Source organism: Lissotriton helveticus, chromosome 5_1, assembly GCF_964261635.1.
Source record: "Lissotriton helveticus chromosome 5_1, aLisHel1.1, whole genome shotgun sequence".
Lineage (NCBI taxonomy): Eukaryota > Metazoa > Chordata > Amphibia > Caudata > Salamandridae > Lissotriton > Lissotriton helveticus.
In genome coordinates, this window is record NC_136065.1 from 522,581,098 (window position 1) to 522,607,214 (window position 26,117).

A 26,117-nucleotide genomic window follows, 5' to 3' on the forward strand; every position below is an offset into this window, starting at 1 on the left:
TCCAATCAGGTCCGCTACCTCTTTTTACTGCTGATTATTTCCGATCATGCGCATTAGACTATTTTACAAGTTGATCGCTACCTCTGTTCATTGCTAATTGTTTCCGGTCATGCGCATTAGACTTCTGTGTAAGTCGATTAGTTTACCCTATTATTTCCGGTCCTGCGCATATCGTATGCGTAGGTTTCCAATCTGGTCCGCTATGTATACGAATCTTTGTATTATGGAAAAGGAGGGATTCCTAAGTATTCATTCTCCTCTCTGCGTGATGATTCTATTGATGCGCACTCGTGCATTCGTCTGAAATAACGAAATTAATTTATAAACACTTGTCTGCAGAGGAAGTTTTTCATCTGACATCTCCGTATATTCGCACACTCTAAAAGAAAATAACGGAGTGATTTTAATTAGATTTCTCATACCGAGTATTGTAATAGGTCATTACAATACTCGGTATGAGAAATCTAATTAAAATCACTCCGTTATTTTCTTTTAGAGTGTGCGAATATACGGAGATGTCAGATGAAAAACTTCCTCTGCAGACAAGTGTTTATAAATTAATTTCGTTATTTCAGACGAATGCACGAGTGCGCATCAATAGAATCATCACGCAGAGAGGAGAATGAATACTTAGGAATCCCTCCTTTTCCATAATACAAAGATTCGTATACATAGCGGACCAGATTGGAAACCTACGCATACGATATGCGCAGGACCGGAAATAATAGGGTAAACTAATCGACTTACACAGAAGCCTAATGCGCATGACCGGAAACAATTAGCAATGAACAGAGGTAGCGATCAACTTGTAAAATAGTCTAATGCGCATGATCGGAAATAATCAGCAGTAAAAAGAGGTAGCGGACCTGATTGGAAACGTACACCGGCTCACAGGTGAGCGGCATGATAGTGCGCGCGGAATTTTTGAAAGTTTTGATTGGCTATTGAGCTTTTTTTAAACACAGGGAGTATGGAGAAACCCCACCTCCGGGATTTATCGCACCCGGTTGGCGTGGTAGAGGAACAGGAGGCCACATTACGAAGGTAAGCGAAGAAGGTCAGGCAGAGTTCAGTGCGAGAGTTAAATTGGAACTTAGGATACGTCAAGTTTATAGCATCTGTCCTTCTTGTGTCAAATTTCTTTTTTAGATTGGGCAGTTTATGAACGAATGGATAGCACTTCTGCAAACATAGATGTTATTTTTCCGCTTGGCTACAATATATTGGAATGCGGTGAGTTAATATGGAAACATAATGTTTTTATACTCAAGAGGGCTAATAGAGCATCCTAAATTGTATCATTGTGTTTGGACCTTTTGTAGGTGTGAGAAGCCACGGGCGGATCGCTTTTAAAAGACTCTCGGTTTAAAGAAGGGATAAATCGATTTTGAGTGAAGCCTAGACATTTAGTTTGGAAAGGTATGGATGTTAATGTGATTTGTCATATGGAGTCAGTATAAGATAAAAGAGAACTAGAATCGCGAAGGCTACAATTGGGTAGATATATAGAAATTGACTTGATAATTTATTGGTCTCTCCTTTTTCTGCCTCACCCCAGTTTTTCATTGCTACTATTATATATACGAAGAATCGGCCTCTTGAAGCAATATTTGCCTAGACCAAAGGTTCAATATTAGAAGTCAAATTAACAGAAGAGCCTTACTTCAACAAAATTAGGTGAGCGGTTCACCATCAGTAAACATTGTTTTGTAAACACTTGTGCAACAGTTTGCCAGCACTTCATCTCAGGATGTAGGTTAAATATGTATGTGCTCAAAGTAGGTACAACAGATATGTTGTAGAATATGTGCTTGCTGGAATAGATATGATGATTTGTGAAATGTTTTCCCGCTTATTTGGAGTACTGTTAAGCCATTTAATTCTCGGTCAGTACCACTCGGCACAATGAGCTGTATTGGATTTAAAAGTTACCAGAAGATGTGTTGTTTCATTTCACAGGTGATTACTGAGTGACATTGAACATATATACTGATGTGTTTGTATTGTGTGTTTGCTATTGCAGCCCTGATGACGTCCTGCTTCTAGGACGAAACGCGTCGGCTGCAGAAAAACAAGAAAAAGAAGAATTTTGATTGTATTTATGGTTGCAATTTAGAATTTTGAACCATTGATTTATGTGTGTTTCTTTTTGTAAATTAAAATATCTAATGGTTTCAGACATAAACATTGCACTCCCAGCTCTTTTCTTGTACTATGCATGCGAAACTCCCTGGCGCACCTTTGTCTGGCTTAACAAACATTTCGGTAGGATTCTCAGGCGCCCCTGTTCACAACCCTGTTTCTGGTCCTTTGTCCATTTCTGTTGGACCATGTCATCTAGAAGCACCCCTTATTCTAACGACTGGTTGTAATGAGAATCTGCTTGGTCTAGATCTGTTAAAACGCCTGCATGCGACATTGTACTGCTCTCCTTCAGAAGTACAGCTCACGTTGGGTAAGAGAGTGATCTCTCCAATGTATTTGTCAATGGATAAGCTCCCACCGGAGCTGCGTTCTCTCCCTGATACTCTTTGGGCAACTGGTCCTAACGATGTAGGTCTTTTGGAAATTCCTCCTTATGTGGTGAGTTTGAAGGCGAATGTTAGATTTCCTCGAATCCCACAGTATCGGATTTCAAATGAAGGTGAATGTGCGCTTTTACTGATCGTGCAGGACTTGATACAGAAAGATGTGATAGAAGAAACTAGAGGAAATGTAGGCAACAGTCCTGTTTTGCCGATTTTGAAACGCACTGATCCTTCCAAACCTCCAGTCTACAGATTAGTGATTGACCTTAGAGAGGTTAATAAAATTGTGGTTCCGCAATTTCCTGTGGTCCCGGATATCACTGCATTACTGACATTAATTCCTGCTTCAGCTACGTGGTTCTCAGTGATTGACTTGAAGAATGTCTTCTTCAACATTCCGATAGCCGAAGACAGTAGGGATATTTTTGGTTTCTCCTTAGGAGGTCGTAGCTTCAGATTCAAACGCGCTCCACAAGGCTATTGCGAGAGCCCTTCGATTTACAGCCAAGCTTTAAAAAAGTCATTTAGATACTTTTGTACTTCCTCCTGGTGCTGCTCTTATCCAATATGTAGACGATCTCTTAGTGGCTGCTGATGACGAGGAAACTTGCAAAACAGCTACAATTTCTTTGCTGCATCATTCATCAGACTTACATCACAAGGTGTCACCTTCTAAACTGCAATATTGTTGCCAAGAAGTGACCTATTTAGGTCATCTTTTGTCAAAAGAGGGAAGAAGGTTGACCCCAGAGAGAATTAAAGCAATTTCGCAGATGACTGTACCAAGCACACAGAGAGAAGTGCATGCGTTTTTGGGTATTACGTCATATTGCAGACAATGGATCCCAAATTTTTCTCTTATGGCAAAACCATTGGTGGCTCTGACTGGAAAAGGTGTTCCGAGTCCTTTTCCATGGTCTGATGAATGTCAGCAGAGCTTCTCTGATTTGCGTGATGCACTGTGTTCAGCTCCTGTGTTGGGTACTCCTGACTACAGTAAGCCGTTTACACTATATGTCCACGAAAGAGAGGGTTGCGCGTTGAGTGTTTTGATGCAACAATTCGGTGACAAGTAACGACCTTGTGCGTATTTCTCATCGACATTAGATCCGGTAGCCAGAGCATTGCCAAGCTGTTTGAGAGCTACAGCAGCAGCTGCAGTGTCCATTCGACAGTCTGCTGGATTGGTCATGAACAATATGTTAGTAGTCATGGTTCCACATGCCGTGGATACACTCATGAATCGAACGAAAACTCAGCACCTCACCAGTGCTAGACTATCAGTCTATGAGCTGACGCTTTTTGCAAGTCACATTCAGATTAAGCGATGCAGCATATTGAATCCAGCAACACTGTTGCCGACTACTCAGGAGTCGAGTGATTTGGAACCCCATGATTGTTGCTTCAGAACTGAGGAAGAGACAAAAGGACGGATTGATTTAAAAGATACTCCATTACTAGATCCAGATGGTATTTTGTATGTGGACGGATCTTGTTTTAAACTCCAGAATGGTGATGTGACTAGTGCGTACGCAGTTACGACTTTGAGCACGATTGTTGAGACTGCAAGAGTGAGTCAGAATTCTGCCCAAGCTGCAGAATTAATTGCATTGACGAGAGCGTGTGTTTTAGCTGAGGGAAAGAGAATGAATGTGTTTACTGATAGTCAATATGCCTTCGGCGTAGCACACAGTTTCGGTCGTTTGTGGAAGGAAAGAGGTTTCTTTACGTCCCATGGGACTAAGATCCAACATGGACAATTAGTAAATGACCTGTTGGAATCTCTGACCTTATCAAAGGAAGTTGCGATTGTGAAATGCAGTGCCCATCGAAAGGTTACGGATGACGTTGGTCGTGGGAATGCGTTCGCAGATGAGGTCGCTAAGGAGACGGCCAAGAATATGATGAGTCGAATGTATGTTGCAATGTCTGCAAGATGGATTGCTGAATCAGGAATGTGCGAGAATACGATTGAAAGTGTAAAGGCAATCCAGAATGAAGCTACTGAAAGTGAGAAGAATGCACGGAAGGAGAAAATGGGTAAATTGGATTCGAATGGATGTTGGATTGATTTGTCAGAGCATCAGCGATGGATGTTGCCTGATGCGTATGTACTTGCGGTGGTTACGATGGCTCATGGAATAGCGCACATCAGTACGAAAGGTATCAGTAAGATGTTAGCTCCCGTATGGAAGAATGATGGGATTGCTAAGTGTGCGGAGAGAGTGGTGAAAAATTGCATGGTATGCCTGATGCATAATCCTGGCAAGGGAACCCCAACCCCAGCTGGTCATTTTGCTCCCCCTTCTTGTCCCTTTGAAGTGATCCAGTTAGATTTTATCCACATGGACAGGTGTAACAACCTCAAATATGTCCTAGTGGTAGTCTGTGCATTTTCGAGATGGATTGAAGCTTATCCGTTAAAGGATAACACTGCCCAGTCCACTGCCAAAATCCTCCTCAAAGAATATTTCCCTAGGTACAGCATGCCACGGATTGTATGGTCGGACAATGGAAGTGAGTTCGTAGGGAAAGTTATGCAAAGTGTGTGTGCAGGTTTGGGAATTAAGCAAAAATTCACAGTGCGAATCATCCACAGTCAGCAGGTTTGGTTGAGGGGTACAATGGTACCTTGAAGCTGAAACTTGCTAAAATCCAAGCTTCCACTGGTTTATCTTGGCCAGATGCACTGCCTTTGGCCTTACTGTCTACCAGAGCGACTGTACACTCTCGAGTAGGGCTTAGCCCATATGAGATTGTGTTCGGTCGCCCTGCTAATGTTTGGGGAGTTCCGAGGCCCAAGGAATTCAATCGGATCGAATATCCAATATTGATTGATTACCTTTTTGACCTGACTGCTAAATTGAGTCTTATTCATCAACAGGTATTTGAAACCTTGCCTAAGCCGCCAGAGGGTCCAGGACACGCACTAAAACCCGGGGACTTTGTTCTCGTAAAGAATTTTGGACGAACCCGAAACCTTCAGCCAAGATTTGTTGGTCCTTTTCAAGTGCTCCTGGCCACAAAAACTGCTGTACGCCTAGCCGGCAGGAAAAATTGGGTGCACGCTACCCATATGAAGCGTGTGCCTCTCCCACTCCCCTATGACAGTTGGGTTAGACAGGGAATTGGTGTTTCCGAGACCGAACCTGTTCCTAGGCTTGTCCCTTTCAGCGATGCAGAGTATACAACGGACAGACAAACTGAAACACAGAACTCTGACACCGCACCAGGAACTGTTTCTTTGAACCCTGAACAGAGCACTGTACAAAGTGAACACTTGCCACCTGTGGATTTGAACATTGCTGCATCTTCAAATCCGTTGTTTCGAGATCAGACACAACCTGGAAAATTCCGTTACAACTTGCGTTCTCATTCTATGAACCAATAACATTGCATAAGTACTTGTCTATTTGAAAACTGATTGATCTTACCATATTCTTTTCAGTCAGGAAGTTTTGCTCATGAATTTTTTTGTTTTCTTAACCTTGCCATCTGGGTTGCCGTAAAGTCGTAACGTGTGCCTAGTTTAAACTTGCAGGGGACCAGACACAAGGTCGGTTTCTTCTGTTTATTTTGGGAACTCCCAGGGTAGACAGAGGCATTTTTTAACAGGTACAAATCATCCGATTGCGAACGGTTGTAGAAGATGGAGCTTCCTGAACTGCGACGAGTTAACGTTATCAATACTCGCAAGACAAAATTGTATAAAATTCTGCATAGCAAATGTTTCATAATGCAATGTGCTCTGACATTTTTGACTGTTTTAATAACTTTGGTGGGCGGAATTGTTTTCGGTATCCCGTTAATTTTTGCACCGGTTACTTCTACAGTACCTCCCAATGTTTCTGTTTCTCCGACTATTGTTTCTCTACATTCTTTTCACCCTTTTCCTGCACATGAGCAAGCTCGACGCTATGAGTTTATAAATAACACTTTCATTCAGCTCTTGCACCAACACCAACTGGTAGTAAATACAACGAACTGCTGGGTGTGCGGTCTGATACCACATACCATGGACAAGGGTATCCCCTATCTGGTTCTGCCCTTTAGTTATAATGGATCATTTTGGGCATTTCAGCCCATGTTCGCTTATACTCTTGAGACCTATCCCCCGCGACCTCCGCGTTCCACTAGGTATAACTCTGCTAATAGAGCCTTGGTAAAGGGAATTACTGACATGGTTAGTGATGTCAATGACACTCCGTTTATTCCCAAGGATGAGTTGCGAGTTTATATGGGTTGGAATGCTACGGAGTATGGCATTAGTTTGGGTGAGAACAAGCGTAAGAGCTCGACTCCGATTTAGGTCGTACCCCACCAAGGTCAAGTCTGTTTGCAAGGGAATGGGAGGAACCCGAGAGCTCGGCTAGGGAAGAGTGACTGTACTGAAACATACGTTTTTCCAGCACAGTTTTCCCCTGCATTCTTAGCTGCTAAGGGTACCTATTTTGTCTGCCAAGACAGAGCATATACATGGCTGCCGGCTGACTTTTCAGGCTCCTGTTATATTGCCCGACTGTTACCTCCGACATACACTGCTGCACCGGATTATCACAAGACTAGAGTTGTGAGAGGTGTCTTCGACAAAGAAGATACTGCTGGCCAAGAAGCAGGAGATTTTTTTAAGGGTTTCCTTCCGTTCTGGGGGCCCATGGCCAATAGTAGGAACTTGCGTCAACTAACACGGGTAGTTGAATCCACTATTACTGAAACTGCCGGTGCCCTTAGTAACCTGACAGCTGAGCTCCAGGCGGATCGCCTCATGACGTTGCAGAACCGTATGGTTCTTGACGTAATACTTGCAGATCGAGGTGGAGTATGTAAGATGATCCAATCGAGTTGCTGTGTTTTTATTCCTAATAATGCTCCAACAGTGTACGAGGCCATTTCTAAGTTACACAAGATCGCTGACTCTATTCACGTAGATAAAGGTGATTGGTCGCTGATGGGATGGCTTTGGAATCTGTTATCTGCATGGGGATGGAAAGTTCTGATGGTCATTGGTGTTGTGTTGGTGTTCCTATTCTCATGTTGTCTCGTTGTTCAGTGTGGTCCTGCCTTATGTGGCCACTGTGCCGCAACATGCGTAAGAAGGCTGCCTGTTTCGGGAGAGACGTTACGAGATAGAATGATGCTCCAGCACCATATCAGTGACTTAATGAATATAGAGATAGACTCTGACATAGAATGAGTTATTGCCTATGTAAGGGCAAAAGGACGGTCTGAGGTTCTGTAGCGATCCGAACCCGTGTTTTCGGTATCGTAGTACTGACACGATTTTGGTACCAGTGAACCGTAAATGATCCATTGTGTATGTGGCAGTGTTTTCTCTGTGCTACTAGCACGGATACACTGAGAAATAGGGCATTCTGTTGAAAACACACGGCATCCATTTTAGGTACGGCGTCCATTTTGTTTCTTGCCCTCACATAGTCAATGGACGAACGTTGACCCCAGCTGAATCATTATGTTAGGGACACGTAGGCTTTAGTTCAGGAAGGCTGATGCTGCGTGACTTGGCAGAAGCTGCCTCCCTTGCCTGAAGCCAGTCCTGTTATACTGGTTCTCGTGTTCGTTGGCCTGATCATGATTAGGAGGCCGAAGACAGTAGCCGTGCCCGTTTTATGACCCACAAGCATCCCTTATCCTGCTTTTCTAGCTTCTACACCTGGCTCTGCTCCTTTCCTTCTGGGCTTTTACTATGGGGAGGAAACATTTTTTACGATGAGGCGGATCGATCTATGAATAGGAAACTGACATGAAGACTTGATCGAATACTGGAAACTTGCAAATAATTATCGTTGGTATATGTTTATGGTTGTGTTTGGGATACCAGGCTAGGCATGGAAGATATTTTAACAATATTGCCTAAAGTCATTTTCCATGTATATAAGGAGCGACCCACTTTGTACAATTCGAACAGTCTCCTAGAATCTGCCTTTGTGTGGTTCCCGTGACTTCTGTATCCCTGCAGTAAATAAACCTTGGTCTCTGACACCACCATCGAGAAGCCCGTGTCTCTGTTTATTTGTGCACCGAGACAGGAAGGAACTCAGGGGTCTTTTGGGAGTTGTTTCCCTGACACCTCTGGACTTTAAAAAGTCCAGAACCTCAACGCGCATGTGTTGTTTGTCTGTCCGGCGTACGCCGCTCCCCGCAAAGCCTGGCTGACACCTATTTGTAGGAACATGGGTACTCGCTTGTCGAGTGTAGCAATGAGAATATTGTGTTCTGATCCATCAGTCCCGTGCGCAGTATCAGTGGCAAAGTTTTTTAGATGGATGTGGACAATTAGATCTCGGCTCCTTTAGTACCTCTGTAAATAAAGTCTCCTACCAATAATAATATTATGCTATATTTTAATGCTTGGACACTTTTTTAAACTATCTATCAATTAGTAGCATTCATTTTGTCTATTAACATATAGTATATGCTCTTTTAATGTGTTTGATTCTCTCTTTTTATCCAAATTTTTAATATATCGTATTTTTTTTATAACTTGGAAAATCGTTTTTATGTGAATTGCTTTTATGACATCTGTCAAACAAAGCTCATGTTGACTGACAGTTAAGCAAGGCCCAACCTTAAAAAAAAAACTTATGAAAAGCCGTTTTTCGGAAAGACAAGGGTCAGTTTCGGTCATGATTCAAAATGGTGGCCAAAGATAAAATGGTGCAGCGAATGCAAATTTTTACATGAATAAGTGCATAATCAAAACAGCAAACACAATTTTATTCTAACAAGGTCTGATGGCGGAGACAATTCAGATGCCTGTCCTTGTGTTGCATCGCACTGTAAGAATGAGGCTTGAACACCTAGATCCATTCTTAGTTAACCTGATGCACATGTTGACTGGCTTGAGTGCAAAGAAATAAAATGCTCACACACTTTGGGAATGGGACTGGCTCAACAGCAGTGCTCACAGGCAGTACAGAGGCCAACCACACAATCCAGCCTATGAGAGCCAACTGCCCCTTAGACTTTACCGGGGCTAACTGGGCCACTTTCTGGGGTGATTGGGGAAGGCACATGGGCATTCAGCTACTGCACTGATAAGCTGGGCTTTTCACGGATAGTGCATTATCTAGTGGGTTCTTTTCTGTTGCATATCCCACTTTACAGTTTAAATTCCTAACAGGGCAAACCACCAAATCCAGCGCAAAGTAGCACGAACATACTTCAAATCAGTATTTCATATCAAAACTGCCTCACATAAACGTAGTTCCTGGTATTCTTTAGTCTTTATTGCGTGTAATAAGTCCCATAAGGTATCACATACTTCTCATCAAGTCATAGGGGAAGGGCAAATCTGTGTGGTGAGCACGAGATACTACCTTGTGGTGCCAGAGGCACAATTTCTAAGGTGTATTAGAACATTATATATTATAAGCGAGTCCACCGGTATTTTGTCAGTATATGAATGCTATACCCTCCCACGCCTAATGACTGGGTACTTTTATACTCAACAGAGCGGAGCAGGAGAGCATAACCGCATTTGTACGTTTCTATTTACATGTTTGAGGCTAGTGGTTTTGCTTTCACATTTGGATTTGTCAAGAGGTTCTCTTTGTGCTTGACCACCTTGATTAGAAAGTTGTGATGTTTTAACTCTCAAATCTCTTGTCCCTCCATAAGGAGAGAAAACACAATTAAAATGATATGAAAATCCGTCGTATTTCACTTTGCTTGCTTTTCCACATTTCCACAGTTCGCTAGTCACATGGATGACGAATCTGATGTTGAGGAAGAGACCATCCTCCTCCAAATCGCTCAGCTCCTCAATACATTTGCATTACGCCATAGAAATACTGATGAGGTAAGCGAGGAGGATGTGAAACAAGGTGGGTCATTTAACTAGGTGTATAGAAAATATAAATTGCAGAATGTCCAAAGACTCCTAAATTCCCAGGTGATTTTCACTATCCTCCGGCTCACATACAAGCACATTTTTATAAAGCTCCCTCTGCTGCAGGGTTGTATGTTGGAACCATTCAGGCATTTATCACACCTGCCTTAACAACGTGTTCTGAACCACGATTGCATGTTTGAAACGCATTCCTTTACCACAGAAGTCATTACAATGAATTGCCTTAGGGAAAGTGCTGGAGTTTGGAATAGTAAAATTTACTATTCCAACTCCATTATGTGCAACAGTAGGGAAAGTGTTGGCGTTAAAGTCCAAAATTAGTCCAACAACGCTTTCCTTTAGGCAAGTCATCGCAACTACCTGTGTGGTAAAGGAATACATTGTAAAGACGCATTAGTGAGTTGAATCACATTGTTAACGCACACAGTGGTTCGAGACACGATGTAAAGGTTGTGTTCTCTGATGGAGGAATGGAGGTCTGCTGTCCCATGCAGTACTTACCAGGGTTTGGAGCATTTGTACAAGAGCACCAATTGAATCCTACCTCATTCATTTGAATGAGGCAGGAGGGTTTGCAGCTACTTCTAAATAGACTGAAATGAGACTTAATGGTGCATCAGTCATATTGCATAACATTGCTACTCAATTTGCATCTCCTATTTGCTACCTGCCTCATGATACATCAGGCACCAATATTTCATATCAACAGGGTTTTCATTCCCAGCCATTGCTTTGCGTATTCTGGCACATTCCTAAAGATGATTCTATGAAGATTCCAACCGATAATGAGCTAATTTGCAAACTTCAGCTCACTTGTAGGGTTTTTGGAAAGTAACATGTTTCACACATTCTCTGCACATTATGGGTTCATTCTGATTGGATGGATGATGAATACCAGATTGTAGCATGGAACAGGGTTAGTGCTACATCAGTGTAATACTAGGCATTTGCCTTGGACCCCACCAGCGAGGAATTGTATCAGCAAGGGCATGAATCAAATATAGTACCATCTCTTGGAGAGAGGAGCTTGCAAAATGTCCCATGAACTAAATAAAATGCCAAAAACCCTCTCACCAGCCATGATTGTTTATCTGTGGGAATAAAGCCTTATTAAATGCTAATGATACAAATAACACGTTCACCACTCTTTCTTGCAGGAATTTTGGAAAGAGATTTTGCTCTACATGCTGGAAGAGGACTATACATCATCTGTGCCAGCACTGTGCCAGATGGTACTTGTTGTGGATAAGAAAGAAAGCATCAACTTTGAGGAATGTGGTGAGTCTAACATTGAAGGTGGTTAATGCTTCCTCCTCCTCTCCCCAGATTCCCTCATATTTAGTAATGATCTGGCATGAGGTGAAAAACCAGTCCACTAGCTCAGGAGTTTTGGTACTATAGTATGTGGGTGTCATCTTTTCAATAACAGTTTTTGCTCTCCTTTTAGTGATATGTGTATCTGTGTTGATGTTGCTGCTTTCTATATAATAATAAATCTTCATTCGGAAGTAGTCACATCCATAAAAGATTTAAAAATATACCAAATATAACTATAAGAAGAACGTCATTACATTAAAAGATATTGTGCAAATTTGCATGGTCCAAGCTGACGTCAGTCGCATGTTGAGCTTCTTGATCTAAAAGCAGCCCTCAGGAAATTTGTGGCAACAAAAAGGGTATGGTTGTTAGGCAAAAGCTGCCAATACATTACTACAACCCAGGCTTGTCTACATTTCATGTCTTTTAAAAGGGGCCTAAGAATCATTCTCCTGGGGTGGGGAAAATATTTACATAAGAAGAAAAAGTGTAAGGTGTCCTGTGGAGACCTGTCATTGCAGCCACAGGACCCTCTCACGTTTGCAGGTAAATAACCAGACTGGGACACCAGTAGATGGTTTAGCAGATTGAATCTAAAACAGGTTACTAAAAATCTATCTAAGGGGTTTATGAGGGTAAATAGATAGTTCTCCCTTCCCTGCACTGACTTATCAAAACATGTCCTCTCACGGTTGGTTTCATAAGCTCAGTATTTTCGCGATGAGCAGCGGTTTGTTTAAAAAAAGCTCCTTGACTATTCTCAGGTCCTGTGGCCACACTGCGTCACATTTCAGAAAAATATCCGCCCTGCCAAGAGCCATAAAGGACTTTTTTACATACTGTAGCAAGGGGATTTCAACTGTATGATCTAGTGACAAACAGTATAAAATAATCAAGGGGTTAAACTCGGCCTCAACACTAGATGTTGCTTAAAAATATATTTCACTAGTTATGAAGACCCTATTTATGAAAAGTGAGTTTTTAAACATGAACTGGGAATTATTACTGCTCCTGCCCTAATGACAATGCTTTTACTGAACTAAGAGGCAAGCCAGGCATCATGTGCACCCTATTAATAGCCTTGCTTATTGTTACACAAGGAGAAAGCATTTTGTCTAGTAAATAAAACGTTTTTTAGTACATCAGAAAAAGGGAACTTGCATATTTGAAGGTGCTTTCTTATGTGATAATAACGGAAAAGGTGGCTCCTTAAGACAAAATATTTGTCAAGGGTCACACAATTTGAGACCAGTTCCCGGGTCAAGTACATTACAGTTAGGTCGAGTAGAATATTAAAGTTACTTGACCTGTAGTTCTAGTAACATTTTTATGATTTTGTGAGCCCTGCTAGACCATATCTTCACCCAACACAACAAAGGTTTCACTGCCACCAAATCGGCGATGTAATTAACTCCTAGTTTTTCATGTGTGGCAAACAAGTGGGTGCCCTGTGGGACCTTCAAAATTTGTCTCAAAACTTATTTCGAGCGACCTCTAACTTGCTGGCCGCAGTACACCACCAAACCTCGCTACAGTACAAGACCTTGAAGACACATATAGACTGCTATACCTTTAAAATCACATCAGGGGACCAAGAACCCATTCTGTGGACATAGTTGGCAATAGCTCCCAAAGCTTTGTGCATGTCGCACAACTTTCCCTCCATCAGTTGTCTCCAGTTGAGTTTTGCGTCCAATAAAATTCCCAAGTAATGAAAAGCTGAGACCTTCGTTGAGGTGTGAACACCTGCCTTAAAAGTTTTAGATCGAGTTGCCAGAAAGCCAACTTCCAAAATGTACGATTTTGTGAAGTTGGCCTACAGGTCCAGCCCGTCCATAAAAGAAACAAATCCATTGATAAAGACTTGGAGGCCCATTGGTGTGCGGTCCTTCAGCACCGCATTGTCAGCGCATAAAAGAACTGACTGCTTTTCTGCCCACTGGCAGGCAATTAGGCTGTAATGAGGACAGGGAGGCTTATACACTAATATAGACAGTTAAAAAAAAGGGGGGCAAGAATTCAACCTTGGTGGACCCGCCTACCGCTCCCTGTGAATATCTGACTGCTGCTGTAGTGTGGGCATGAAGGTTCATTAGTAAAGTTCCGATAGTGGGCTTGACTCCCAAGGAACTAAGTTGACCCGGTCAAAGGTGGACGTAAGGTCAATGAAGCCTACAAAACTGCGCCAGGTTGAGCTACCATGTATTTGGACACTAATAAATAGAGGTTAAGACATTGAGCAGTGGTTGAGTTTCTCGAACTTAAACCAAACTGCACCTCAGAGATTATTCTGTTTGTATAGGCCCAAGCAGGAAACTGGTCAGTAAAACCTGACCCAGGCCCTTAACTGTGGAGTCAATGAGGAAAATGGGGTGATAGCAGTAGGGGTTATCCTAATCCCCCTTCTTGAAAATTGTTATAATGGTGGCTGTTGGCTAAGAAGGCGGCCTCCCTTTACTTGCTGCTGCGTTTAACACCCTGGTCAAAACTGGGGCCCACACGTCTATTTTCTCCCGGAAAAGATCTGGAGGCATCAAATCGCATCCAGCCACCTTTATCCAGGACAATCCCTCGATGACCAGGCATACTTTCTCCAAAGAGAAAGCACTTGATGTATCACCCAGGCCGGGTTCTATCTCATTAAGGGGCTATTCAATATATCCAAAGAAGTACACCCTTTCAAAGTGATCAACCCATTATTCCGGGGTAATGTGATGGCATAGCACAGGCCTTGATGCCTCCGCAAAACAGGGCCTATTTATGATTGGCCAAAAGAGTTTACTATCACCCAGCTGAGTCAATTGGGCTAATTTGTCCCATGCATGTCTTTGTATTAGACGCCTCCGCTCTTTCAATGTCTCCTTGCAATTATTACAGCAATTTGCCACCCATACTCTATTTCACGGAGGACTGCTTAAAATCTTTCTTCAGGAGGCCAAGGGCCCATGAACACTCAGCATAAAACCATTTCGGGTGTTCTGGGGCAGTGCCGGATATGGGCGCCATAAACAAGTCAGCGACCGACTGGGCGATGTTAATAAATGAGCTTGGAGTCTCTTCACCAGCGGCTAAGGGGTCTAAGCAGGTTAATATCTCCTGGCCTAAAGTTTTAAATAGGGTACACTTAAAAGTCATGGCTTCTATCTGTGACCAGCATAGATGCTCCCCTGGTCGCTTAAAGATAATGTGCCCGGTGGTATGGGAGGGTCCGCCGCCTTGTTCTCTATATACTTATTGTAGTTTGCCAGCCATAAAGTTACTTTCTGTTGGTTTCAGCTCTTCATCTGGTTATTACCCTCACCACTTAAATGCAATGTGCTGACTGTCTCAGTATCCACACTCTGTGAGGCTACTCAGGCCTCTAGTGGTCCTCTTCAAACCTAGGAGTATTCTTGCTCGCCATGGAGTTACCTATCTCTGGTATGGTGATCAGACCTTTCTGCGTAAGGTACCTATTTTTACGCTTTTACTTTAGTCAGTCGCAACATGGATGTATTTTATTTCTCTATGGAGTTACTTTTAGTTATGATATTTGACTCTGCAATGTTTCTGGATCATTATTTTGGAATTCAGATCCAGACTAAATTGCTAGTTATTGGCTCTCACTTGACATATGGACCTGATAGGCAGGGAGGCCTACTCAATGAGGGTAAGTGAAAATAATTATTTAGACTGACTCCAAGGTCAGGAAGTAGATTTGCATCTGGTGGTGAGAACCTGTAATTGAAGACTACATTTCCAGAGCTCCAATTAGCACTCCCCACTCAACTTTCCAATGAATATGTTGATAAAGTGCAAGTAACCTGTGCAGATGGTATCATAGTCTATTTCTTTTTCACTCATGTAAAGGATCCTGAGCAGAACAGAACAGGCAATTATGTACTCATTATAGCCTGCCCCCCAGGTGGTTAACATTATAAGAACATGGATATGCAAGAACATGTTCAGGTGTTCTCTTTCTTCTGGGATATCCACTGTCACAGAATGACTCCCCTTTACCATGGTCCATTTAAGATGTAGGGCGTGTCCACAGCTCCTGTTGCATCCTCTCTTGTCCCACTGTAGTCTTCTGCCACTCAATGACAGCTTAAGCAGGACCAGTGCATGACAGCTTAGGAAGCACCCACTGCAGCTGTCATTCTTTGACAGCAATCGCTGGGGTAGGGAGGTGGAGCATTGTAGCACAGACCATTGAGGTACTGTACACCCCTAGCAGCACCCTTAGTTGTGGGGGTGCCTTTTACAGTATCTGCAGGGACATTAAAGCATCCTCATGACCTCTAGTGCCTAATTGAAATACCACCCATCACCCCATCCTCTTCTTTGCAGATACTACTGTGTGTCTTAAGTGTGTGTGTCAGCCATATGTCTTCCTTTGGCAAGTGTAGCTCAGTATTTTATGGACTGAGTATGACATGTCTTCTTTCTTTTGTATCTAAACAGCTAAAGGAATTCCAATACACAGCCTCTTCATAAGATTGCTTGTGAGTATCAAATTCCGCCCCCACCATATTCCACCAGATCTCTCTCCTCAAGTTTTTTGCTGGCATTTCTATGTAACCTGCCAATGGAGAGCTTGCATTCAACTCAGCTTTTATCCTTTTGAACTTGATGGTTTTATTTCCAGTCAATTGGTTATCAGTAAGACATACTACTTACATCACACAGAAACAGCAAAAATGTGGTATTGAGTACTGTATAGAAAACAAGGTAGCATTTCCAGATGCTTTAAAGGCCAGTGAGTATTCACCTGCTGAATTTTTTGTTGTGGGTTTTCAGGTCATTTCTTCACATCCCCGCTGGGATGTCGAAAAGGGAACTGCTGTCTTGGCTCTTCTTGAGCGCCTGATTCCTGCAAACTACCCGTTTTTAGCGAGGCTCATCAGAATGAAGATCCCCCCGCTGATAACATATTTGGAAGGTGAGTCCCCAAAGCACAAGCCATTGAGCACCCAATTTAAACAAGCATTAATGGCATTTCAAACAAGCATTGACAAAGCTATTATGCCTGGTGTTGGCTGCTAGTTGGCAAGAGTTGGAGTGGAAGGTACAGCCCTATCCTGGCTTTCATCCTTCCTGGCCCAACGGACCTATCAGATCTGGGAGAAGAACGCCCGCTCCTCCGAAATGCCCCTCCAATGTGGTGTGCCCCAGGGCTCTTCCCTGAGCCCCACATTATTTAATATCTATATGTCCACATTGGAGGAGGTTATCACCCCATTCGGAGTGAGCGTCGTCAGCTATGCTGACGACACACAACTAGTGGTGTCTTTGTCCCACCCTAAACAACAGAAAGCTGATCTCTTCAACTGCCTTACGCAGGTCCACCGATGGATGAATAGATCAGCCCTAAAGCTAAATGGGACAAAAACCGAGGTCCTCATACTTGGTCCAAAAGGAACCTCACTTCCCCTGGACATCTGGCCAGCCTGTCTAGGTCCTCCCCCGATCCAAAAAAAGAGGTAAAAAGTCTGGGTGTATGGATTGATTCTGATCTCTCATTCACTTCGCAAGCAAAGAAGGTAGCAGGGACCTGCTTTGGTTTCTTAAAATCTCTGAGGAAAGTCCTGCCCCTTCTCCCCCCCAAGTCCCAAAAATTGCTAATCCAAGGTCTCATAATTTCGAGACTAGATTACAGCAATGTGATTTATTTGGGCGCTCCTGAAGCAACCCTTAATAAACTTCAGAGAATTCAGAACACCGCTGCCCGGATTATCACAAACACCCCTACCAGATCATCTGCTAAACCTGCTCTCAAACTTCTTCACTGGCTCCCCATAAGGGAGCGAGTCAAATTCAAGGCCTTGTGCCTCGTCTACAAAACTTTGCATAACCAAGGCCCCCCAGTCCTCAGCAACTTTGTCACCCCTTACATAACCACTAGATCCCTCCGGTCTACCGCAGATAACCTCATCAATACTCCAAGATTCAGGAAAGCCCGATCAGGAGGAAGACGCTTTTCGGTACAAGCTGCTCATCTTTGGAATTCACTCCCTCGCGACCTGCGTCTTGAACCTCAATATCTGCGCTTCAGGAAGCAGTTAAAGACGCATCTCTTTCCCTAGCTTTTTTATGCCCCCCCCTGTTTGAATTCTCACCCCTCTTCTCTTTTGCTCTCAGCTCCTGGTCCTTAGGTCTGCAGATTTAGGATTTTTTAGCGCTGGGATACCTCCGGGTGACTACGCGCTTTATAAAAATAAATAATAATAATAATAATAATAGTTATTAGGCTTTGTCCACGGTTGTTTTTTTTCACAGTTTTTGTAAGCTTTTACTGTGGAAAATCCAGGTACTCAAAAGCCCAGATTCCCATAGTAGTCCCTGGAACTAAAGAAGAATACTTTGTTTGTGGATGTGCTCCTTGTAAAAAAGCAGAATGCCATCACTCACAGTGAAGGTAGCTTAAGGCTGATTTGGCCCATGATGAATGCTGTGGAGGGCAGAAGAAAATGTGAATGATATGACACAATAGACCAACAGATGAGGAGGTCTGACTTAAAGCCTGTATAAGTAAGCAAGAAAAATTTTCAAAATGCATACAGTTTTGTTTGTAGCTGGCCGTACTCCAAACCGAATGGGGCATCAACAGAAACGTCTTTCAAGTTCTAGGTTTCTTCCTTATATAACAGAAAGGCTGTTAACAACATTGATTTGCCAAAAATCACTAAATTACAGCACTTCTGCCATGAAGCTCTTCAGTTGTCAGATGCAGCCTTGATCACATGAGGAAGCTGAATCTTGATTCAGTGTATATGTGCTAAAAATTCCGTAAACATAGAAAAAATAGTTCTTCAATATATCCAAAGTCCTCATGATTATTACACTTCCCATTTCTGCAACGTCTTTTATTTCAATTGTGTCTTATTTGAACAACACAGTAATACCAATTCTTGTAAACTATTGAGCTTGAAACAAAGAACCCAGGTGGCATCAATGCATAGGAGACTTTGCAAACCACATTTATAAACACCAAACACTCTCTCTGCTTTTGTTTTAGAAGCAGGTATTATTCAGGCTACATGGTGGTTAGATTAGCCTATTTGGGCATTGCATTGTTTGTATGATGAGTAAGGCTGAACAGGGCATTTCACAGCAATTAATATGAAACAAAATATCAGATCTCTGGTCCGACTATATGTTGCAGCTAAAATGAATGTTTTAAATCTTGCATAATTGAATCCTACTATGTGAGAATTTCACAGTGAGGAACATTTAAAAGAGTTGGCGATATTATGTTGATAATAAACAAAATTGATACATATTTCTGTTAGGATAGACATCCTTATTTTCTTAACTAGAAGACTTATATTTCAGCCTTTGTATACCAGATATCATGTAGAAGTGTTTTAATGTGTTTTTAAGGAAGATTTCATTACACATTATAATTTCACTTAGATGAATTATGAAATGTTATAATCATTTTGGTCTTGGATATAATAAAGGAGTATTTTTCTGTATGTATGTAATTTTAGAGCAGGAAAGCACTTTTTATATCTGAACCACGACGGCCATCCCCTATATGATCAAGGCTGCATCTGACAGCCAAATGCTTAAAGGCTAATGCTCTGTAATAAATAGATCAAGTGGTGTGGCGGCCTTTCGGTTATATAAGAAAGGAAACCAAAATATATAGACCTAAAATTACAACCAGATATAAGGATGTAAGAGTGGCATCAAGGGCACACGAACAACTGATGACATTGAATTCAATTCCCAGGACAGGCTGAGCCTGTCCTGGGACACTTTGAAGTGTGTGACTCTACATCTGCTAGTGCTTATGATGTAATCCCATGGCATTTGAAATGTTGCCTGCTTTTCACTTTTACTTATATATATTTTTTTCCCAACTGCTATTTCAGCTGCAACTGAAAGAACCTTTGACTTGGAACAGTGGAAATGCGCTCTTGTTTCAGTAAGGATTAATTGTTAATGAATGTCACACATGGCTCTTAACTCATTGTTTTCCATAACCACTCATTTAGAGTGAATATATGCAGATATAACATTCACCCCATCATAATGCTGTTCTGCTATGTGGTTGCAATATTTTCACCATATGCCTATTGTTTGTCTGGCTTATAAAAAAAGTTTTACCTTGATTGTGAATGGGCACAGAGAGGGAGAAGCTGTACTCGGTACACAACATTTTCCTAGGATGCAATATTTACCAGAAGCATTTAAAACTTCATTAGCCATATTCACACTCAGAAACTTGGGAATTACGTGCTTACTGCAGATAGTCCTGCATGTATCAGATTTTATCTCCATGTTTTACCCAGATAAATTACAGGCACTGCAGTGATTGCAAAGGGTTAGAAATGTAGCCCCATGTTGGAAATCAGGTCCTCTGACTCTTTTTGTCCCCAGGATAGTCACTCTAGCACAACGTTCTTCTTTCCCTGGATTGTCACAATATCACTCTTCCGGGTCTGCCAACTGCTTTTCACATAATCAGAATGTTTACATTCTGCAATCAGTTTGGCACGTGATCAGTGCTCCCATATTCATCTGAATTGTCACTTTGTCACTGTTTTAGTTTAACCTTGTGATGGTCATGTTCTAACTGTCTCTATTCAACCCTTGGTTATCGCACTCCTACTTGGTTCCTTTGTAACAGTGTATTCTTTGCCTGGTTATCACACTTCACTTCGCTTTTATTGTGCTCCTGTGATGTAATTTTCTTTTCCTTGTGTTCAGTCTTCACCCTTATTAACAGAAAATGTTCATTCAGCCCTAACTCTGGTGATCAAAGAGTATATGGAGCAGATTTACAACCCCCTTTCGCCACTTTTGCGTCACTTTTCCCATGTTAAAAGTGGCTTAAGGGGCTTGTAAATCTTCCCCTATAGGTTTGCATTCTGCCCCTAAGTATATGATATAGCTGCACAATCCCCATCTGTTTTCTGTCTGGATGGCTGCACTGTAACTCTTTTCACAATAATTTGCAGGCAGCATGCTTTTGGTGCATATGTTTCTGTGTAAATCACAGCCACTGTAAAGGCCTCCTATTTCTTCTGACCACTGATTTCACACTACACTATTTACATGCTGCTCTATGTGTTCTCTGGTTCTTCTGTCCACATATTATTTCATCATTACTGAGGTTGTTGTCAGCTGAAGTTTGTTTACCCATATCTTCTCAAAGTCACTGCAGACATCAGCTGTGGATACTGCATTTATGTTTATATTACTGCATTAAAGTCTAACGGTTTTCTTTTTAGTTCCTGGGGACTATCCTGAAGCAAGCACCATACAGAAAATGGCATGCCTTTTTTATGGAAGAACTCAACGCACAGATTGACAGTTTTGCCCATCATGAGAATGAGGAGGTTAGTGCTCTCAAGGGTCATTTGGAAAGGCAGTTTAACACAAAGTCAATGAAGGATAGAACTTTGTATTCCAATCGCACTGTGATTGGTAAAGTAAATTCGTATACTATGGGTGCTCAGCACTGGAATTAGACAGTCGAGAAAATCAGGTATGGTTCTCCAACTCCCTGGAAAAGCCAACCTTCTTAGAGTCAGATGGAGATAAACACCATGAGGTAATTCCTCTGACGTACTTCTTTTAATTACACTATCAGACCTAGTAACTCGGTCTAAGATCGTACCACTTAATTTTAACCTGTGGTGAGGAACACCCCCCATTAAAGAACTTTGGGGCTGTTTACTCCCTTATTTTTAAATATTTGTTCCTTTTTTGCACAGTTTTCTTTACACCTTTTTTCACGTAAAAATCTCTGGACACTGCACCCTAGACCAGAGGCGCCTCGGGCGAGGCTGGCAAACCCACTACTTCAGAGTAGCCAATGATAACTGCCACAACTCTAGTGTGGGGCGGACGAAACACATATACCGCACCTTTTCCAATCAAAACACAGAGTTTTTTGAGGCTACTTTGATCTTTATCCCTTATGCCAAAGGCCATAAGGTGTAACTAGTGTCCGTTATTCTATTTTTGATAATTGTTATTCTTCATGATAGAACATATCCCCATTCAGTGGATGTAAGGTCTTATTCATGCAGAAACCAGTACAGGTATTGTTCCTATTAAAAAACAAGGATGAAAGAAAGGCAGGCAAGAAGGGGGAACCCTAAGGATTATTTCTTGGTGTCCTCACACATCAATGAGGATGTCATGCTTCATAGTGGGCGTGCTCCTTGTAAGGCCAGCACTGCAATGCTCTATGGGCCCCACGAAGAGTCGCTTTAGCAGAGATCTTTTTATTTTTGCTGTCTGATGAAAAGTGTCTGTGTGAGGGCATTTTGAATGTGAGGGGTGGAGTGAAAGTATATAGTGAAGTGAAGGAAGACTAAAACTATCTAAGAGATACCAAACTGGAATTTAATGTGATGGGTCCCTTGCAAGGTCTAGTAGGGTGATGTACCCAAGTAGCCTAAATCTGTGAGTGTGGGCAGGTCGATGTGATTCATGTCCAATGGCCTAAAAAGGATCCACAATGCTTCTTCAGTACCTAAAAAATGGGTAGATAGCCCTTCCCCACACCTGAGACGTGTCATCCAGTATAGGTATTCCCTTAGAAGAAAATACATGGTTCAACAAGTTAATAATTGATCATCCAATCTAGAAAATAAATGACAATATAAAAAAAAACACACAGTAAGCAAATGTTTTGTATATACGGTCCAATGATTCCCTGGAATCGCTTTTCCAGCTCACTGTATCACATTGTCTCCAAAGGTACAAATGTGCATGCTATTATTGGTGCTGATCAGTCATCACAACGTGAAAAATGTGAAAAAACACACTTGTACTTACAATATAACAGAAAAAGCAAGTGGACATACGTGGAACAGATAACATGAAACCAATCTCTGTTGGTGTTACACATCGCATTATGAGTGATTGGTTGTCCTCAGGTGTGAGTGCAGGGTCTTACCCTTTGATTCAATGTATTATGCCCCATAGTTCAAAAGCAGAGAGTAGCACTCAGGTGCTAACTGTGGAAAGAGAAATGATAGGGAGTATTCAGGAAAAGCAACCATACTCACATGGTTTCTGCACAGAGAGCACAAGAGTCTATCCTCCTCTGCTTTAAGGTGCAGGTCAGTCAGTCATGTTTCTTTATTCAGCATTTTACATGAAAACCATAAAAGTACAGTTTAAAATGACAATATACATTTTAAAAAGAATACAAAAACTATTACTATTACAGTTCATTGAGCCCCTGCCCCACTCCCTCATGTTACTCATAATTTCGGCGGGGCTTCCTTCAACAGATCCCTCTTGTCTCTCTTAATTTAACTGCTAACCTTAAAAAACTCATTACAGAAAGTAGGGTCAAGGGGTCTTGGGCCATTTGTAAATATAAAAGGGCCTCCTTAGCATGCCTAAATTAGTTTTTTTTCAGCAGACTAACTAAAAAACGGCTCCTGGGCAATGAATAAAAGGGGCATAGTAATAGAAAATGAAGGTTATCCAGCCGCAGGGACTCTTTGACTCAACTGAACTAGTAAAACCTACCGGATCAGCCAGTAGATGATGTAAAAAGTTGAACCTAAAACGTGTGATTAAAAATCGGTCCAGGGCATTGTGCATGAGGGCAAGGTAAGGTTCCATTCCTTCACAGGTCCTCCCTAAGCCATGAGCTTTGACTGACTGTTTGCCCCACTCCTATATTCTCTAGATTAGGCTTTATAGTTAAAAAACATCTCCTTTACGCTGTCCCGATCACGACCTACAATTACGGTCCGCATTAAGAAGAGATCATTACAGCCAATGCTTTCAAGAATGACCTTTATGTACTTCAGCCATGGGGTATTCATTCCCCTGTCCCTACCCAGGCAGTCCAAGACTATATGCTTGGTCAGCATGGCCTCTGGGTTAACACAGATCTTTAGCCAAGCTAACAGGGGCCTAACCTGCACCTTGTCCCCTATAAACGCTCCACCCAGTACTTACATTGCTTCATGAGCAATGTAAGCGGGAACGCACTGTGGGCGATTTTATGGAGCCTTCTCAAATATTTGTTCTCCTCGACCTGCAGTTTGACGGAATCGATGAACCCCCACAATTCTGCCCCGTACACAGCTTTAGAGTAGCAGATTGAATTGTATAAGTTCATCATTTGTTCCGGCGACCACCGTTCTAGTCTGCGGCCAAAATTCAAAATTGCCCCTGTACTTGACACTAACTTGTTGCATCGCTCCTCAATTAATGCCTTATAGTTTAAACCCCTATCAAATAAAATGCCCAGGTACGAGAAGGACTGCACCTTCTCTAAGCTATGTACGCCTATTCTATAGTTGAAGTTTTTCCTTGATTTAGTCCCTGTCTCCATGACGTACGACTTGGTCAGGTTGGCAGACAGATCTAAATTATTCATAAAATCCACAAAACCTTCTATCAATCGCTGTAGTCCCAGTGGAGTGCGTGCCAACAAGACCGCGTCGTCTGCATAAAGCAGGACAGGGATTGCTCTTCTGCCTATTCTAGGTGAATCCACATCTAAGCCTCTTATGGCTTGTTCTAGGCCATTTATATGCAGGGAAAACAAAAACGGAGCCAAAATACACCCCTGTCCTACCCCACTAGTGCAAATGAAAGGCTCTGTGCTTTCACCCTCTAGATTGTACCTGACTTTAGCCGAGGTGTTCCAAAGTAGAGCTCTCAAAATCTTAATGAGGTCTTAGTCCAACCCTAGGGGCCTCATTTGCGCCCACAGCTTCTCCCTGTTGAGACAATCAAATAATGCGGTGAGGTCCATAAAAGCTAAATAGACCGCTTCATCATTGGCAATGGTGTATTTAGCCACCAGTAAATATAGATTTACGCATTGGTCTGTAGTTGATCTTTTAGCCCTAAATATGTACTGGACGTCGGTGAGGATGTGTTGTTCCTCAGCCCAGCTCATCAGGCGTTTAGAACAGGATGTCCCAGCACTTTGGCAGTTACATCTATTAGGGAGATGGGGCAATAGCACTGAGGGATGTCTCTATTCCCCTTTTTAAAAATGGGGACGATTATGGCAGTTGACCATTAGCGGGGGAGCCCCGTAGCTATAGCAGCATTTATTACTCTTGTTACAATTGGCGCCCATAGTTCTACCTTACTTAAAAAAAGGTCCGAGGTGATCCCATCCAGTCCCGGCGCCTTATTTCTAGTAAGACCCCGGATTCGAGCAGTAATCTCTTCTAGGGTAAATTCTAGTGCAACATTCCACCTCTCCACCCACTCCTCGTTATCTTGAGCCTCAATGTTCCCCCGATTATAAAGCCATCTAAAGTGCTCCACCCACTGTTTGGGAAGAACATTAGATCCTATCTGCGGGCTATTTGCCTCTTGGAAGCAGGGGTTGTTAACTATCTTCCGAAAGGTGGTCATGTCTTTCCTTTCGGCGGCTCCTCTCAGATCCTCCCAGGTTTGAGTTTGGAGTGCATTCTTCCTGCGCACTGCCTGCTTATAAGTTAACCTACATTGCATAACCCTGTATTTGTCCTTTGGGTTAAGTCTAAGGGCAGCTCTTAGATTCCTCTGTGCCAGGGAGCACCCACTATCAAACCATCTGGGATAATTTTTAGTCTTACCCTCCCCTGACGTCTGCATAAGACCATCTATCAGGCGGCCTATTTCCTCAAATGCCTCCACTAACGATGGTCCTTCCACTGCTAAATCTAGACATTCCTCTAGGAACTGTTTCCCCTCTTTTGCAAAGGACTTATAGAAACTTTCACCGTTAACCCTTGACCCTTTCAGGCGCCTGCCCTGATCTGTAACCTTCTCTATGTTTGTCCCAGCCCCCCTCCTTTTAACCCTACTTACATTTATCTCTGCTACCGACAGTATTAGGGGGTTGTGGTCGCTAAAACCGCTCAACTCTATTGCAAATCCCAGTAGCCACTTCTTAAGCAATTGGGACACTAGTATAAAATCAATGTACGAGCTACAGCCCCTTCCTTTAAAGGTAGGGTTGACCTGCTTATTAGGCTCAATGGCCAGTAAATCCATCGAATGTTCGAGCGTGTGACCTTTATTCACCCTACTCAGTTCCCTGCCCTCCAGCGTATGCTCGAAATGTGGTCCCTCCTCCAAACTGCATGAGGTCCAGTCTTCTTTAATGGGTAACAAATGTGGGCACAAATGGCAGTTAAAGTCCCCCGCTATTAAAAGCGTGGGTGCCATTGTGCCCTGCTTCTGCTCTATCAACAAACTAAGTATTTCATCAAGCTCTCTCGCTCTGGATCCTCCCGCATTATAAAAGTTGACCAAAATTATGTTGAGGCCCCTATTTTTAAACCGGAGGCCTATCATATAATCTGAATTTCATTTTAGATCAACCCAAATCCCTTCCAGACACAAGTCTACAAATATTAGGAGCCCTCCCCTTGCTCTTCCCGCCATGGACTTACTTGCCGGGATCCCAAACGATTTATACCCAGCTA

At 42.5% G+C, this 26,117-nt stretch overlaps 1 protein-coding gene across 1 annotated transcript in view; it reads left to right on the forward strand.

Annotated features, from left to right (window-relative positions):
- LOC144753253 (maestro heat-like repeat-containing protein family member 1) overlaps window positions 1–26,117 on the forward strand; it is an 82,021-nt gene that overhangs the window by 25,148 nt on the left and 30,756 nt on the right. The window contains exons 4-9 of the mRNA XM_078641004.1: window positions 10,240–10,347; window positions 11,556–11,676; window positions 16,159–16,199; window positions 16,495–16,636; window positions 19,575–19,627; window positions 20,937–21,044. Of these exons, the coding sequence (XP_078497130.1) occupies window positions 10,240–10,347; window positions 11,556–11,676; window positions 16,159–16,199; window positions 16,495–16,636; window positions 19,575–19,627; window positions 20,937–21,044 (573 nt within the window). The remainder of the gene's footprint in view (window positions 1–10,239; window positions 10,348–11,555; window positions 11,677–16,158; window positions 16,200–16,494; window positions 16,637–19,574; window positions 19,628–20,936; window positions 21,045–26,117) is intronic.